This window comes from Heteronotia binoei, chromosome 1, assembly GCF_032191835.1.
Source record: "Heteronotia binoei isolate CCM8104 ecotype False Entrance Well chromosome 1, APGP_CSIRO_Hbin_v1, whole genome shotgun sequence".
In the NCBI taxonomy this organism is placed as follows: Eukaryota; Metazoa; Chordata; class Lepidosauria; order Squamata; family Gekkonidae; genus Heteronotia; species Heteronotia binoei.
This window is the reverse complement of record NC_083223.1, coordinates 11,280,198-11,297,804: the sequence shown is the minus strand read 5'-3', so window position 1 is coordinate 11,297,804 and position 17,607 is coordinate 11,280,198. Positions and strand designations below refer to the sequence as shown.

General features: G+C 48.7%; 1 protein-coding gene across 1 annotated transcript in view; it reads left to right on the top strand.

Annotated features, from left to right (window-relative positions):
- Positions 1-17,607, top strand: part of MACROD2 (mono-ADP ribosylhydrolase 2) — a 1,708,848-nt gene that overhangs the window by 1,586,597 nt on the left and 104,644 nt on the right. The window contains exon 15 of the mRNA XM_060230846.1: positions 59-154. Coding sequence (XP_060086829.1) covers positions 59-154 — 96 coding nt within the window. The remainder of the gene's footprint in view (positions 1-58; positions 155-17,607) is intronic.

The window sequence follows — 17,607 nt, the reverse complement described above, 5'->3', positions numbered from 1 at the left end:
CAAGTGAACTAAAAATAACCATAGAATTTACGAAATCCGTGTCCTCCCTCCTGTTCAGATTCATCGATAATCCCAGAGGAGAAAAACGAGGAAGAGAAACCACTGGCTTCTGAAGAAGATAAAAATAATCAAGAAAACAAAGGGGAAGAAAAAGGTAAGGTGGCGCATCGAGTTGCACGCGGCAGGGAAACACAATCATGTACGGAATCGGCAATTCCTTGAAAACCGCTTGGGCTTTTTTCCTTGCACGTCTAAAGCGGAGTCGGGGGAGGGAGCACAAAAAAGACCTCAAAGCGCCCAAATGCAGTCAAGGTAATTATTAAAACAACAAAACCTTTTCGCGGGTGGCATTGATATGCATTGGGCACGAATCCATAGGGCGTCCTAATTAGGAGAGGTCACGATCCAGTCCCTAGTCAGAAATTATAGTAGATCAGGGATATGGATATACTCCGTGTAACATTATTCTGGCATTGGGGATGTATCCAGGGGTGGAGAGGCTGAAACTTTATAACTTACCACACGTGCAAACTTCAATTGAAAGAATGAGAACTTGATTTCTGAACAGGGGATTATCTGGTTTTGAAATAAACTAGTCAGAGCAGGGCCGGCCATGCAACTAGGTAAACTAGGCAAATGTAAAGTTCTTCATTTAGGTAGAAAAAACCAAATGTATGGTTATAGGATGGGGGAGACTTGTCTTAGCAGCTGTATGTGCGAAAAGGATCTAGGGGTCTTAGTGGATCATACGCTGAACATGAGTCAACAGTGTTATGCGGCGGCTAAAAAGGCAAATGCAATATCAACAGAAGTATAGCGTCCAGATCACGTGTTGTGATGGTATCGCTTTACTCTGCTCTGGTAAGACCTCACCTGGAGTATTGTGTTCAGTTTTGGGCACCACATTTTAAGAAGAATATAGACAAGCTGGAAAGGATTCAGAGGAGGGCGACGAAGATGGTGAGGGGTCTGGAGACCAAGCCCTATGAAGAAAGATTGCTGGGCATGTTTAGTCTGGAGAGGAGGTGGCTGAGAGGTGATATGATCACCATCTTCAAGTACTTGAAGGGCTGGCATATAGAGGATGGTATGGAAATGTTTTCTGTGGTAGGACCAGAACCAATGGGTTGAAATTAAAAGAGTTTCCGGCTCAACATTAGGAAGAACTTCCTGACCGTTAGAGCGGTTCCTCGGTGGAACAGGCTTCCTCAGGAGGTGGTGGGCTCTCCTTCCTTGGAGGTTTTTAAACAGAGGCTAGATGGCCATCTGACAGCAATGAAGATCCTGTGAATTTAGGGGGAGGTGTTTGTGAATTTCCTGCATTGTGCAGAGGGTTGGACTAGATGACCCTAGAGGTCCCTTCCAACTCTATGATTCTAGGCAATTGCCTAGGGCGCTGGCCTCCTGGGGTGAAACATTGAGTGCCCCCGGGTGACTTGGTGACTATATCAGTACGGTGGACGGGGCACCAGAAGATAGCTTGGACTAGGGTACCAGACAGTCTGGGGCCAGCCCTGATTAAGAGCCAGGGCATCTGTAGTGCTCCATCTTACATTTTTGTGGCAACTCACCTTGTTGTGGAGGAAATGTTGTACTCTGAAGTTAAAAATGCTGTTCGGAATTAGGTGGTTGGAGTAATAACTCGAATTTGTAACTTGCGTGCACAGTGAATTGCTGAAAAGGTAAACTAAGAATGAATTAAAATTCTGATCCGAAGCTACGTTCTCGCTATTAAGGAACTCAGAAGAAGATATTCCGAGTATGCTATTGGCTGTGGTTGTTGTGTTCTAGGATCCAACCCGTGTTCCCTCTAAGCTGAGCTAGTGTGAGCTACCTCACAGTTTTGTGAGCCTCTGGCTCACACATTTTTTATATTAGCTCAGGAAAAATGGCCCCAGAGCAAACGGATTGATGCCATAGCTCACACCTTTAATGCCAGTAGCTCACAAAGTAGAGTTTTTGCCCACAAAACTCCACATCTTAGAGGACTCCTGCCAGGTCTGGTGGATACTTGGTTTGACACAGGAGAGTGCCAGGGAGAAGAGGGGTTGGGGGTTATATTATATTTGGGTGGGGGGTGTAGAAAAAGCCCAGCAGGAGCTCATTTGCATACTGGGCCACACCCCCTGACACAACCATTGTTTCACACGATGAACTTATTTGCATATTAGGACACAGCCCCTGTCACCAAGCCAACCGAAGCTGCATTCCTCTGCGTTCCCGCTCAAAAAAAAAAAAGCCTGTTGTTTGTGACTAATTTGAACCCAGTCCCCCATTTTGAATAATCCTTTTTGGCATCAAAATGGCAGTGTTGGAAAGTGTTGTCAAGTCACAGGTGACTGTAGGGATTTCACAGTAAGAGACGAACAGAGGTGGTTGGCCATTGCCTGCCTCTGCGTCGTGACCCTCGGTTGTCTCCCATCCAAGTAGTAACCAGGGCCCACTCTTGCTTGGTGGTGCTGAAAAGTGCTATCACATCGCAGCCCACTTATAATGCCCTGTACGGTTTTGAAGGCAAGAGAGATTCAGGAGTGGTTTGCCATTGCTTACCTCCACGTAGCGAACTTGGACTTCCATGGTGGTCTCGCATCCAAGTAGTAACCACAACAGGCCCTGCTTAGCTTCTGAGATCTGATAAGACTGGGATAGCCCCTGGGCCTTCCCGTAATGTGGCCCCCGAGTTATGCAGTTAAAAACAAAACCGAACCACGGCAACTAATCTAATGACACATCCTGGTAACACAAGCCCACTATCACATCACAGTCCCAGTCGACATCCCAAAGGAGAGGAGGCAGGCAAGGAGGTCAGAAGGGAAAAGGACTCCCCCGCCCCCTCCCACTAGCGACAGCCAATGAGGCTCCCTGGCAACACAAGCTCTCTATGACATCACAGGCCCAGTGACATCACAAAGGAGAGGAGGCAGGCAAGGAGGTCAGAAGGGAAAAGGACTCCCTGCCCCTCCCACTAGCGACAGCCAATGACACTCCCTGGCAACACAAGCTCTCTAGGACATCACAGGCCCTGTTCACATCACAAAGGAGATGAGGCAGGGAAGGAGGTCAGAAGGGAAAAGGACCCCCCTGCCCCCTCCCACTAGTGACAGCCAATGACACTCTCTGGCAACACAAGCTCTCTATGACATCACAGGCCCAGTGACATCACAAAGGGGATGAGGCAGGCAAGGAGGCCAGAAGGGAAAAGGACCCCCCTGCCCCCTCCCACTAGCGACAGCCAATGACACTCTCTGGCAACACAAGCTCTCTATGACATCACAGGCCCTGTTGACATCACAAAGGGGATGAGGCAGGCAAGGAGGCCAGAAGGGAAAAGGACCCCCCTGCCCCCTCCCACTAGTGACAGCCAATGACACTCCCTGGCAACACAAGCTCTCCATGACATCGCACCTCCAGTTGACATCACAAAGGGGATGAGGCAGGGAAGGAGGCCAGAAGGGGAAAGGACCCTCCCCCTGCCCCCTCCCTCTAGAGACAGCCAATGACACTCCCTGGCAACACAAGCTCTCTATGACATCAGAGGCTCAGATGACATCACAAAGGAGATGAGGAAGGGAAGGAAGTCAGAAGGGAAAAGGACCCCCCTGCCCCCTCCCACTAGTAACAGCCAGTGATACTCCCTGGCAATGCAAGCTCTATGACATCACAGGCCCAGTCAACATCACAAAGTAGATGAGGCAGACAAGGAGGTCAGAAGGGAAAAGGACAGCCAGGCTAAGGAGGGCAGGATGAAGACATGGCCTTATTCTATTTTAACTTACGGCGACCCCGTCAGGTTTTCAAGGCAAGAGACGTTTTGCCTTTGCCTGCCTCTGCATAGCACCCCCGGCATTCCTTGGTGGTCTCCCATCGAAGTGCTAACCTGGTCTGACTCTGCTTAGCTTCCGAGGCCTCACGGTCAGTGCAGGCCTCATAATAGCTCTCTCCACTAAGCCTAGGAAAAGCAAATGGCTATGAGGGCTTTCCTTTGCGTGACCCAGAGATCAAACGTCTGCAAATTAAAAATCCAGGCTCGATCTTTGTCGGAAGCCCAGGTCAGCGCCAAGCTGCGGCTTCCTAATTACGAGCGCCTTTCGTCAGCTCCGTTAACCCCGATTTTAATTACAGCCCTTTGGTTGTAATATTGACACTTTTATGCCTTTCAAGTCCAGGTTAATAGCGCTTCCTTCCGGCTTTGCTCACCTCCGGCTTCCCGACACTTTCTTCCCCCTCCCCGTTCCTTTTCTTTTCTCGTGGCAAATCCGAGTGGAGACTAATCACACCCTCTTTATTGCACACAATGTTAATGGTATCGGCGCTGTGTTTCATTACTGACAGTGATAATGGAATTGATATAATCCTTTCCCCGCAAATCCAGGTAAATGGCGTTGCTCTTCCCTCGTTTTCAAATCTCGGGTTATAAAATGCAAGCCTCATTCTAATTGCAAATGCCAAAACCATTATGCTAATTTCTTTCCGTGCAGAAATTATTTACATTTTATTTTATGCCTCATCAGAAGCCGGTTGAACAAAATGTACTTTCATTATCCCTCCGTTTTCCTCTTAATACTCGACTGTCCCAACAGCTAGTAAATTTGTATTTAGCTCCCAGTGGCTACATTATATTTCACCATCTGTTCTACCTCGGATTCAAATAGGTAGTATTAGCAAAGTTAATGTCAGAAAGGGCTTTCTCTTGGCATTTCTTCCATTTCTAAAAATAAGAGACTTTCTATCAAGCAGCGGCCTGATCTCAGGGGACCGCTTTATCTATGAAAGGCAAACACAGGACTTCTGCAGCAGCAAGAACATAAATCTCAATGGGGAGGCTTTAGCTGGGATTGCCAACTCAGGTTAGGAAATGCCTGGAGATTTGGGGGGGGGGGGTGAAGTCTGGCACGAGCTGGGTTTTAGGGAGCAGTGGGTACAGCAGGGTTCAGTGTCATAGAAGAAGAACCCGGGGCCATCAGAAGATCCACCAATGGGGCCAGAACTCCAGAAGCCCTCCCACTTTTGCCCCCCTAAGCACCAAGAACAGAGCATCACTGCCCCAGACATAAGAACATAAGAGAAGCCATGTTGGATCAGGCCAATGACCCATCCAGTCCAATGCTCTGTGTCACACAGTGGCCAAAACCCAGGGGCCATCAGGAGGTTCACCAGCAGGGCCAGAACTCCAGAAGCCCTCCCACTTTTGCCCCCCAAGCACCAAGAATACAGAGCATCACTGCCCCAGACATAAGAGAAGCCATATTGGATCAGGCCAATGGCCCATCTAGTCCAACACTCTATGTCGCACAGTGGCCAAAATCCAGATGTCATCAGAAGGTCCACCAGTGAGGCCGGAACTCAAGAAGCCCTCCCATCATTGCCCCCCAACAAGTTAAAGTTGCTTTCTTTCTACCTCTCAATCCGTCCCCCATCTATTTGCTTCCCTCCTTCCCTCCCTTCCTCGTGCCTCTCAAAGAACTGACTTTCATGTCTTGCAGCTCTCAGACATTTGACGTTTATTCTATGTGGTTCTTACATTGTTAATTTGGCCACCCCGGGATAAGAGTGTCATTACCACATTACGGTGTAAGCCGGGGCTTTTTTTCTGGAAAAAGAGGTGCTGGAACTCTCAAGCGGGAAATTAAGAAGAAACACACAGAATTCTTTGAAACAATATTATTCTCAAGCGCTGTGGACTTACCTCTACCTTAAAGCAGTTTTCAGACTTTAGGCAAGCTACCAACTTCCTCAGTTCTTTTTTGGATCTTGCTTTCAGGTGCCGAATGCTGAAAGACGACCTTGAAGCCACCATGTTTTAATGTGCTTTGCTGCATCAAAGGCTTGTTCAGGGAGGTCCAGCAATTTTCACAAACACTAAAGATGGTATTAGGGCATTTTTTGTAGCAGGAACTCCTTTGCCTATTAAGCCACACACCCCTGGTGTAGCCAATCCTCCTGGAGTAGACCCTGTGCTAAGAGCCCTGTAAGCTCTTGGAGGATTGGCTACACCAGGGGTGTGTGGCCTAATATGCAAAAGAGTTCTTGCTACAGAAAAAGCCCTGGAAGTTATGCTTTTGACTGACAAGGAGGACTTTCTTGAGGGACAATAGGTTAATCTAGGGGAATCCCCTTTCACACTCCCTGGAGGAAATAGCTCTTGTATTGGCGAGAGCAACACATGTGCCCTTTGCTCTCTCTGACTGCTTCCCTGCTTGTCTGGGAGCTGCTCGTTTAAATCTTATTTTAAAAGTTTTATTTAAATATTTTCCTGACATCAGAAGTGACGTCATGCTCCCCTGTTGCCCCTCAGGAACTTTTAAACATTTTTTTTGGAGATTGGTTGTTGTAGATTTTCCGGGCTGTGTGGCCGTGTCTTGGCATTGTGAGACCTGATGTTTCACCAGCAACTGTGGCTGGCATCCTCAGAGGTGTAACCCAGAAAAACTGGAGTTCTCTCTGGGTCAAATTGAGAAGAAGTTGGTAGGCAGGTAATTTATATCTACTCAGGAAAGTGGGATAGGGCTGAGTCATTATCTTGTGGGAGCTTCCTGGGCTGTGACATGTTAATGGAGGAGCTTACCTAAGGGGGTTCTTTTGTATATGGATTGGCTATTGACATTCCAATCTTATCTGTAGTGCTGTTGTAAGCTGTAGGGCATTTTGTGTTTTTCAGGACTGGAAGCCATGCCCTATTCATTTTTAAACTTCCTTCCTGTTGAAATTGTGTTTGTGCTTATGCATTTCAATGGCTTTCCTGTGTAATTTGGCATGGTCATTGGATGTGTTGTCCAGCATTACTAAGATACTGTGTCCTGTTTGACATAGGCTGTGTCCAGCCACTGCTGATTTTTCAGGTTTGCCAAGTCTGCAGTGTCTTTCCTGTTCTTTTATTCTTGTCTGAATGCTACGTTGTGTGGTCCCGATGTAAACTTGTCCACAACTGCAGGGTATGGGGTATACTCCTGCAGAAGTGAGGGGATGTCTTCTGTCTTTGGCAGATCATAGCATCTGATGCAGGGGTTGTTTTGTAGAAGAATAGGTGGTGGAGCTCATTAGCATAACTCATTAGCATATACTAGCCACCCATCCAAAAGTACCTGATGCAAGAAAGGAGAGCCCCGAGCGAGCAAGGCCTGCTTGAGCTGGCTAGAGATCCAGCCAGCCCCCTTGGCTTCTCCCCCCGCCCCCGCCAGTCGAAAGGCCAGCAAGCCACCTGCCGCCCAAAATCACATAAGAAGTGGAGAAAGGGTGATGCGGGCTTCTCCAGGGGTTAATGAGGGCTGCTGGGGGTGTGGCAAAGCCCCTGGTGGCTGGCTGGCTGCCCACAATTCTAATCTGTTATGCAGCTGGACCTACTATTCAATGGACAAGGTAGGTGGGGAGAAAGCGGGGGAACCTTCAGAAAAGTTCAGGAGCTGCGCTCTTGTGAGTTCCTGCTGAATCTGAGGCCTGGTCTGATGTATTTTTCTGGTGGGTCTGAACACTATTTGTAGGTTATGTTTCCTCATAAGTTTTCCCATCTGACCAGTGATTCCTTGGATATATGGCAAAAACACCTTTTTTTGGGGTGGGAGATTGTTTTTCTTCAGTTTGTTTAATCCTTGGTTTAATTGCTCTTCTGATTTCATTCTTAGAGTCGCCATTTGCTTGAAGTGCATGGTTTAGATGATTTAGTTCATCACTGAGAAAATGTGGTTCACACAGGGGTGGAATTCTAGCAGGAGCTCCTTTGCATTTTTAGGCCACACACTCCTGATGTAGCCAATCCTCCAAGAGCTTACAAAAAAAAGCCCTGTAAGCTCTTGGAGGATTGGCTACATCAGGGGGGGGGGTGCGGCCTAATATGCAAAAGAGTTCCTGCTACGAACCCCCCCCCCCCGATGTAGCCAATCCTCCAAGAGCTTGCAGGGCTCTTAGTACAAGGCCTACTGTAAGCTCCAGGAGGATTGGCTACATCGGGAGGTGTGGCCTAATATGCAAAGGAGCTCTTGCTAGAATTCCATCCCTGGGTTCACATATCTACTTTGCACGGTCTACTAATGTTTTTATTATGGCTCTTTTTGTGTAAATTTTTTGAGACTTTTGTTTTCACAAAGAGGTTCCGGGTCACCATCCCTCCACGTTTTCCCAGGCAAAAATAAAAAATAAAAAAGCCCTGCTCCTAATCGGGTCTACTTGACAGTTGGCCGCCCCCTCTCATCGGTTAGATGCGGAATCTCTTGGGCCGTTCCTTGCCTTCTGTTCTCATCTTCTATAGGACCTCTCGTCTTCTTTCTCTTACCTGGGCTTGGAGCTGTCGCGAGTTAACCTTTCCGAAGTCAGCCTGCTCACAATAAGTTAAATGAACCTCCATGAATATGTCATGGAAGATGCGCTTCTATTTTTGTAAGTTAACATTTCTTTGTCTTGTTGCCATTGGAGGCAGATTGTCTTTGTGATTTGTTTGGACAGCGTTTCCCTCCCCCCCCCTTAACTGGGAAACGTGGAGGATCAGGGATACTGTGTAAAGCATCTCTGCTTCCAAGACAGATGATTCATTTCTTTATTTTTTACATCCAACCCAACAGTTACACTGTTTTTGGCCTATAGCAAAAAAAATGGGTTCTACAGCCAGTTTGGTGTAGCGGTTAAGTGTGCGGACTCTTATCTGGGAGAACTGGGTTTGATTCCCCACTCCTCCACTTGCAGCTGCTGGAATGGCCTTGGGTCAGCCATAGCTCTCATAGGCGTTGTCCTTGAAAAGGCAGTTGCTGTGAAGCCCTCTCAGCGTCACCCACCTCACAGGGTGTCTGTTGTGGGGGGAGAAGACATGGGAGATTGTAAGTCGCTCTGAGTCTCTGATTCAGGGAGAAGGGCGGGGTATAAATCTGCAATTCTTCTTCTTCTTCTTTTTGAGAAACAAAAGATTACAAGAGAAGATAAAAGAATACTTGAGACTTGGGCAGTTTACCAGGAGAAAACTACAGAAAACTACACAGCAATAGGAAGGGAAGTTCTTGACTGAATCAATTCAGGATTACAACGCCGGAGACACGAAGCCGATTCATACGTTTGGCAAAAGCTTTGCAAAGGGTGGGAAGATCTGAATAGGTGATTCCAGACTGTCAGAGGGGCACTTAACTTTCAAGTTGCATGAATGGTCAGTGATGAGCAGGGCTTTTTTTTTGCAGCAGGAACTCCTTTGCATATTAGGCCATGCCCCCCTAAAGTAGCCAATCCCCCAAGAGCTTACAGGGCTCTTCTTACAGGACCTACTGTAAACTCTTGGAGGATTGGCTACATCAGAAGGGTGTGGCCTACTATGCAAAGGAGTTCCTGCTACAAAAAAGCCCTGGCGATAAGAAGAAAAGAAGAAATTGGATTTATATCCTGCCCTATACTCTGAATCTCAAAGTCTCAGAGCAGTCACAATCTCCTTTACCTCCCCCCCCCAAAGGAGTTCTTGCTACAAAAAAGCCCTGGCGATAAGAAGAAAAGAAGAAATTGGATTTATATCCTGCCCTATACTCTGAATCTCAAAGTCTCAGAGCAGTCACAATCTCCTTTACCTCCCCCCCCACACACACACACAACAGAAACCCTGTGAGGTGGCTGGGGCTTACTCTCACAGCAGCTGCCCTTTCAAGGACAACTCCTATGAGAGCTATGGCTGGCCCAAGGCCATTCCAGCAGCTGCAGGTGGAGGAGTGGGGAATCAAACCTGGTTCTCCCAGATAAGAGTCTGTGAACTTCACCACTATGCCAAACTGGCTCTCCAGTTGGCATTCCCCAGTTGCGGGTGGGGGATCCCCCATTTTTGCGGACTCCTGCCCACCACTGGCCAGCAGGAGGAAATCCCCCTCCCAAAAAAAGGAACATCACCAAAAATAAATGCAATGTGCCTATGTCTCCTGGAAGTAACGTCAGCATTGGCGGGAGCAACGCTCTGGTTTTTGTGCAAACCTCTGGTTTGAGGCTGGGTCTACCATAGAGTTTTGCCCCAAAACCAGAACATCAATACCACCGGCATGCTTACATCGCTTCTGGGTGATGTGGGCAGGCACGTCACACGAGGAAGCTTCCAGATCCCGGAACCCCGCCCCCTATCCTCATAAGTGTTTCAAACAGACCTGGTAAGCCTAGTGACTGCATATCACACAAAAGGCCATACAGGAAGAGGTATCTTTGTCTTCCAACCTGGCGAGACTTAATATCTGTCCTCCTGCTGGCACTCCCTGGTTCCCCCCCCCCCCAGAAAGGCTTCCTTGGGGGCATCTGTCCCAAGAGTTTCTGCTGTGTTTTTACCAACGCAGGGCTCTCCATGAGAGACGCAAGACATGGCAATTGATCCCCGTGTCTTTCATGTGCCTCATAGGACTTGATTAGTGTTTCCTCGAAACTGTGTTAGCGGGAGCTGGCTCACTGATTTTTAACCTCCAGCGGACACATTTTTTGTCTTAGCTCAGGAAGGATGACCCCAGAGCACAATAATTTATGCAGCAGCTCACAACTTCAATGCCAGTAGCTCACAAAGTGGAATTTTTGCTCGCAACACTCTAGCTTAGCAGGGACATTGGACTTGACCACCGTTTTACAGGTGCAGAATAGAACTATTATAATCAGTCTGCCAAATCCGCTTTTTAATTGTAATCACCGATTCAGTGAGCCCCAGTTGCTTGAAAGATTCAGTGGTAAACCCAAAAGCTAACAATTTCTTGTCCACGATCCTAAGTCATGATGATTTATAAGAATCCTCCTTCCATAAGATCAGCCGTTGGTGCAGAGAAGTAACTTTAAGCACCGATCCGTGGGGAGAGATGGTGGCTCAGTGGTAGAGCATCTGCTTGGTAAGCAGAAGGTCCCAGGTTCAATCTCTGGCATCTCCAACTAAGAAGAAGAAGAAGAAGATATTGGATTTATATCCCGCCCTCCACTCCGAAGAGTCACAGAGCGGCTCACAATCTCCTCTACCTTCCTCCTCCACAACAGACACCCTGTGAGGTGGGTGGGGCTGGAGAGGGCTCTCACAGCAGCTGCCCTTTCAAGGACAACCTCTGCCAAAGCTATGGCTGACCCAAGGCCATCTCAGCAGGTGCAAGTGGAGGAGTGGGGAATCAAACCCGGTTCTCCCAGATAAGAGTCCGCGCACTTAACCACTACACCAAACTGGCTCTCCTACACCAAAGGGTCCAGGCAACTAGGCGTGAAAAACCTCCGCTTGAGACCCTGGAGAGCCGCTGCCAGTCTGAGTAGACAATTCTGACTTCGATGGACCGAGGGTCTGATTCAGTATAAGGCAGCTTCATATATGTTCATACGTCTTCACCTCCAACGAGGGCCAGCCAAATTCAGTGTGCAACGCCACACCAACACAAAGTGTGGTATATTCCACAGCTTTCTAAGGAAGTAAAGAATCTGAAAGTCAACAGATTCTGTGACTAAGAAAGTCTTCCAGCTCCCCCAGTGGTAACCATGGTAGGAGTAAGGTTACGGGACAAGGGCACAAATTCTCAGCCCCGGGAGACGATAGCGTAACATTGCAGTTTGCTGCCACAGGAGAATACGGTGCACAGGGCTGATCTTTACAAGATTTGTCGGTTCTGCCAATCGCATTGATCTCGGCGCTGCTCTCTGGGACGGTCAGCAGCAGCCCGCGTTTCACTTCCCGTGCATCTTCTGTCCAGCTTTGCAGAGGAAGCCTTTCGCTAGCATGGAATGTCAGGGGGAATGAACAGAGAGGCCTCTGATAATGCTGTATCTGCAAAACTGGGTGGTGGTGGTGGTGGAGAGTATCAATATCCGAATCGATGGCTTCTTCGAACTGCTGTTTCAGCACTGCAGAACTACTTCTTGGTGCCGGATTGGTAGAAGGACCGCTACCCAACAGGAGCTACCAGCTGGATTGGGCTTGAACCGGGCACTCGGATCTTGGCATCTGTTTTTAGGTATAAGTGGTATGTCCGCAGGTAGGGGAAAAGAAGCCCTGCCGTACGTTTCCGTCCGACATGAGGGACGCCACTCTCGGATCATTTTTCTCTATACGTTACGCACGTGCCGCCTGAAGGCTATGTAAAGAGCAGATGGCACAGGCTCGGTTCTGAATTTTAATTGTTTCCAGCGCTGGCATCAGGAGGGGATTTCTACCCATGATGCGCCTCGCTAATAAGAATGGAAATAATTAAGGCACCTGCGGGTTTCCCGTTTAGCCACCATCGTTCCGGGGCATCTGCCTCAATAACAGCAAAACAACCACAAAAGACAGCTATGTCAGACCTAAATATACTTCACCAGCACCAGTATATGCCTGACTGGTTTTGGTTTTTTTTGCGTTACCCTGTCAGCAAACAAAACACAACACATTCGTGATTTTTGTATCATTTCAAATTATCCCATTCCTGATTGAGAAGTAACTGGATGTTCTGAATTTTTGAAAGCTGTTTTACGCTGTAGTCCTAAAGAAAGGAGTGCCTTTCTGTGCCTTTCTGTGCCCATTGACTTCACTTTATATAGCTCCATTGATCTGTTTGTGTTCATTTAAAGCACTTCTATGCAGCCCTTACACCCGATTCACAGTCCCCAAGGTGGTGAACGTTAAAACATTAAAAACATTTTGAAGAAGAATTGCAGATTTATACCCCGCCCTTCTCCCTGGATCAGAGACTCAGAGCAGCTTATAAACTCCTATATCTTCTCCCCCCACAACAGACACCCTGCGAGGAGGGTGGGGCTGAGAAGGCTCTCACGGCAGCTGCCCTTTCAAGGACAACTCCTACGACAGCTGTGGCTGACCCAAGGGCATGCCAGCAGCTGCAAGTGGAGGAGTGGGGAATCAAACCCGGTTCTCCCAGAGAAGAGTCTGCGCACTTAACCACTATGCCAAACTGGCTCTCAAAAACATGAATCGGTGATTACAATTAAAAATGTTTGATTTTTTTGGACGCCAAAAAGCATATATCTATGGTCAGGACCTTTTTTTATAGCAGGAACTCCTTTGCATATTAGGTCACACACCCCTGATGTAGCCAATCCTCCTGGAGCTTAGAGTAGGCCCTGTACGAAGAGCCCTGTAAGCTCTTGGAGGATTGGCTGCATCAGGGGTGTGTGGCCCAGGGATGGAATTCTAGCAGAAGCTCCTTTGCATATTAGGCCACGCCCCCCTGATGCAGCCAATCCTCCTGGAGCTTACAGTAGGCCCTGTACGAAGAGCCCTGAAAGCTCTTGGAGGGTTGGCTGCATCAGGGGTGTGTGGCCCAGGCCTTGAATTCATCAAGAGCTCACAGGAGCACAGCTCCTGAACCTTTCTGAGGGTTCCCCCTCCTCCTTCCCACCTTGCCCATTGAATAGTAGGTACAGCTGCGTAACAATCTCTGGATGGGCTCCACCACCTATTTTTCTACAAAATGACCCCGGGCGTGACCTAATATGCAAAGGCGTTCCTGCTACAAAAAAAGGCCCTGTCTACGATGGCCCAGGGCTAGCCTGATCTCCTCAGATCTCAGAAGCTAAGCGGGGTCAGCCCTGGTTAGTACTTGGATGGGAGACCACAAGGGAAGCCCATAGCTGCTACGCAAAGGCAGGCACTGGCCAACCACCTCTGAACATCTCTTGCCTATGGGGGGCACCATAAGTCGGCTGCGACGCAACAGGAGGAGGAGGAGGAGAGAAGAAGAGTTGGGTTTTATACCCCACTTTTCACTATCTCGGAGCGGCTTACAATCTCCTTCCCTTCTTCTCCCCACAACAGACGCCTTGGTGAGGCAGGTGGGTCCGAGAGAACTCTGGGAGAACTCTGACTGACCCATGGTCACCCAGCTGGCTGCATGTGGAGGAGGAGTGGGGAATCAACCCCCCCTCTCCAGATTAGAGTCCACCGCTCTTAACTGCTATTTCAGGTGGCTCTCAGCACTTTCCACCTCTACCACATGTGGGTGTGTTTAAATAAATAAACCATGCAAACGCATAAAGCCATGCAAACAGGGAGGAGGGCTAGTAAGGGTTAGCGAGGGAACACCAAATCAAAGCACAAAGTCTTCACCCCCTTCTACTTAGGATGCTTCTTCGTAGTCCTTACGGATGCCAACCACCAGGTAGGGCCTGAAGATCTTCCAGAATTATAAGCTCCACCTCCACAGGGGTGGAATTCTAGCAGGAGCTCCTTTGCTTATTAGGCCAGACACCCCCTGATGTAGCCAATCCTCCAAGAGCTTACAAGGCTCTTTTTTGTAAGCTCTTGGAGGATTGGCTACATCCAGGGGATGTGGCCTAATATGCAAAGGAGCTCCTGCTAGAGTTCCACCCCTGCACCTCCAAATCTCCAAGAATTTCCCAAATCAGAATTGGCAACCCTAGATGGCACTGTTAGTTTGGAAGTCCTGAGTCCAGGGTCAGCGGTCATTCAGACGTTTTTTAATAGTCTGCACCGGTAAGAAAAGGCGTGCAGGTTCAAATAAAAGCTTTACGCTGGATCCAATCGTTTTGGTCCATATCGTTCTGAAAGATTAGGTTTCTTTGGTCCTTCCCTAATACATTGTTTAAGCCACTCGGAGATGGCAGTAACACTCTTTATGGAACATCCAGCCGGGGAGGATAATGGAATCTACATTTTTCAAATCTTTATTTCTTTCAGCTGTGGCAGCTGGTGTTGCCAAATCTCTCCGGCACTTTCCAACATACAATGCAAAGGCAAACAAATACCGACAAATGACATAGCCTTTTGTGTTGGTATGTTTATATCCGGAAAGGTTCTTACAAGGGCGAAGAAGTCCACAAACATGGCCTATCACCTTCATGGTGATTGTATAGTTTTCAACACTTTCAGATTATCCGCAGTAGCGGGTGGGGAGGGGAAAACCGTCCAGGGGAAAAATAGCTCTGGCATAACTATACAGAACTGTTCTTTTTCATTTATTGTCCCCATAGATATCCCTAGTTGACCGTGGCAAAGTAAACCCCAAGGACAGCATCTTCGTTAAAGTAAAGGGGGAAGACATTTAATCAAGGTGAAGAGAACTTGGGAAAAAGGAAAATCCTTCAAGAGCTTACAGGGCTTTTAGTACAGGGCCTACTGTAAGCTCCAGGAGGATTGGCTACATCGGGGCGGGGGGGTGGCCTAAGATGCAAAGGAGCTCCTGCTGGAATTCCACCCCGGCTTACAGGGCTGTTAGTAAAGGGCCTACTGTGAGCTCCAGGAGGATTGGCTACTTCAGGGGTGTGTGGCCTAAGATGCAAAGGAGCTCCTGCTAGAATTCCACCCTGGCTTACAGGGCTCTTAGTCCAGGGCCTACTGTGAGCTCCAGGAGGATTGGCTACTTCAGGGTGTGTGGCCTAATATACAAAGGAGCTCCAGCTAGAATTCCACCCTGGCTTACAGGGCTCTTAGTCCAGGGCCTACTGTGAGCTCCAGGAGGATTGGCTACTTCAGGGGGGCGTGGCCTAATATGCAAAGGAGCTCCTGCTAGAATTCCACCCTGGCTTACAGGGCTCTTAGTCCAGGGCCTACTGTGAGCTCCAGGAGGATTGGCTACATCAGGCGGGCGTGGCCTAAGATGCAAAGGAGCTCCTGCTAGAATTCCACGCTGGCTTACAGGGCTCTTAGTACAGGGCCTACTGTGGCCATACTTCCCTGCATGATAATGTATATGGAACTCCGTTTCCATGGTTATCACGGCAAAGAGATTTGTTATCTCCGGTCTGCAGCGGGGGGTGAAATTCCAGGGTGCCCTGGAAGCCCGCTGTGAGATACGAATGTCCCCAGTTTGTAAGGGAAACATGCCTAGCAGATGTGGAGGAGCTACAGTTGCAGGATAAAAAAGGTCCTGCGATGAAATGACCATCCCTGAATATTGTCTGCAATACTCCTAAATGCTCTTTCAAAGCTCGAAACGATGGGCCTCTGTCTGGAAACTAAGCTGGGGTTAGGGTTAGGGGTAAACGGAGTTGATAGTCTGATCGATAAAGCCTACTGAAGGGGGAAAGCGAGGAAGGGAATGTAGGGGAGGGAAGACATTGAAGGGCCCACAAAAATGATAAATGTGCCCCATGGACATGTACAAAACTTTCTTTCCATTGTCTTACATTGCTGTCCCACTATCCCTCTGCACAGGGCTTTTTTTTTGCAGCAGGAACTCTTTTGTGTCTTAGGCCACACACCCCTGATGCAGCCAATCCTTCAAGAGCTTACAGGGCTTTTAGTACAGGGCCTACTGTAAGCTCCAGGAGGATTGGCTACATCGGGGCGGGGGGTGGTGGTGGTGGCCTTAGATGCAAAGGAGCTCCTGCTGGAATTCCACCCCAGCTTACAGGGCTGTTCGTACAGGGCCTACTGTGAGCTCCAGGAGGAATGGCTGCTCCAGGGTTGTGTGGTCTAATATGCAAAGGAGCTCCAGCTAGAATTCCACCCTGGCTTACAGGGCTCTTAGTACAGGGCCTACTGTGACCTCCAGGAGGATTGGCTACTTCAGGGTGTGTGGCCTAAGATGCAAAGGAGCTCCTGCTAGAATTCCACCCCGGCTTTCAGGGCTCTTCTTACAGGGCCTACGGTAAGCTCCAAGAGGATTGGCTACATCAGGCGGGTGTGGCCTAAGATGCAAAGGAGTTCCTGCTACTAAAAAAAAGCTCTGCTTCTAGGGTTGCCAAGTCCAATTCAAGAAATATCTGGGGACTTTGGGGGTGGAGCCAGGAGACTTTGGGGGTCGAGCCAGGAGACACTGGGGGCAGAGCCAGGAGCAAGGGTGTGACAAGCATAATTGAACTCCAAGGGAGTTCTGGCCATCACATTTAAAGGGACAGCACACCTTTTAGAATGCCTTCCTTCCATAGAAAATAATGAAGGATAGGGGCACCTTCTTTTGGGGCTCATAGAATTGGACCCCCTGGTCCAATCTTTTTGAAACTTGGTAGGTATTTTGGGGAGAGGCACTAGATGCTATACTGAAAATTTGACGCCTCTACCTCAAAAAACAGCCCCTCCAGAGCCCCTGACACCCGCAGATCAATTCCCCATCATTCCCTATGGGAATCATTCCTGGAGGTGCATAATGGCTATGGGGGTGGAGCTTCCCCCGCCGGCCAGCTGGCTGGGGGAGGGGGGAAGCCTGTAAAACCAGGGGATCCCCCGCTGGGACCTGGGGATTGGGGAGCCTATCTGCTTCTGTATATCATGCCTAATACAATCACGCCCGCTATAGTCATTCATATGCAGTTGTCATTTGTCTGCTGTTGTCATTCAGCTATGAGGCCAGATGGACTCGCTTTCTAAGTGGGTTCCTCAGTGGAACAGGCTTCCTTGGGAGGTGGTGAGCTCTCCCGGAGCTTTTTAAACAGAGGCTAGATGGCCATCTGACAGCAATGCTGATCCTGGGAACTTAGCCGCCCTGAGCCCAGCTGGGGAGGGCGGGGTATAAATGCAAATAATAAATAAATGACAGGTAGATCATGGGAAGGAGGGTAGGAAGGGTTGCGTCAGCGTTGAGTTCTCATGGTCCTTTCTTACACAACCCAGGCTAGTTTGGCTTGAGATCCCGGAGGGTTTGGGTTTCTGTTTTTGTTTTGCCATCGTCTGGGCATGGAGCAGGGGTCACTGGGTGTGAGGGGGGGAGGTATCCGTGAATTGCCCGCAATGTGCAGGGGGTTGGACTAGATGGC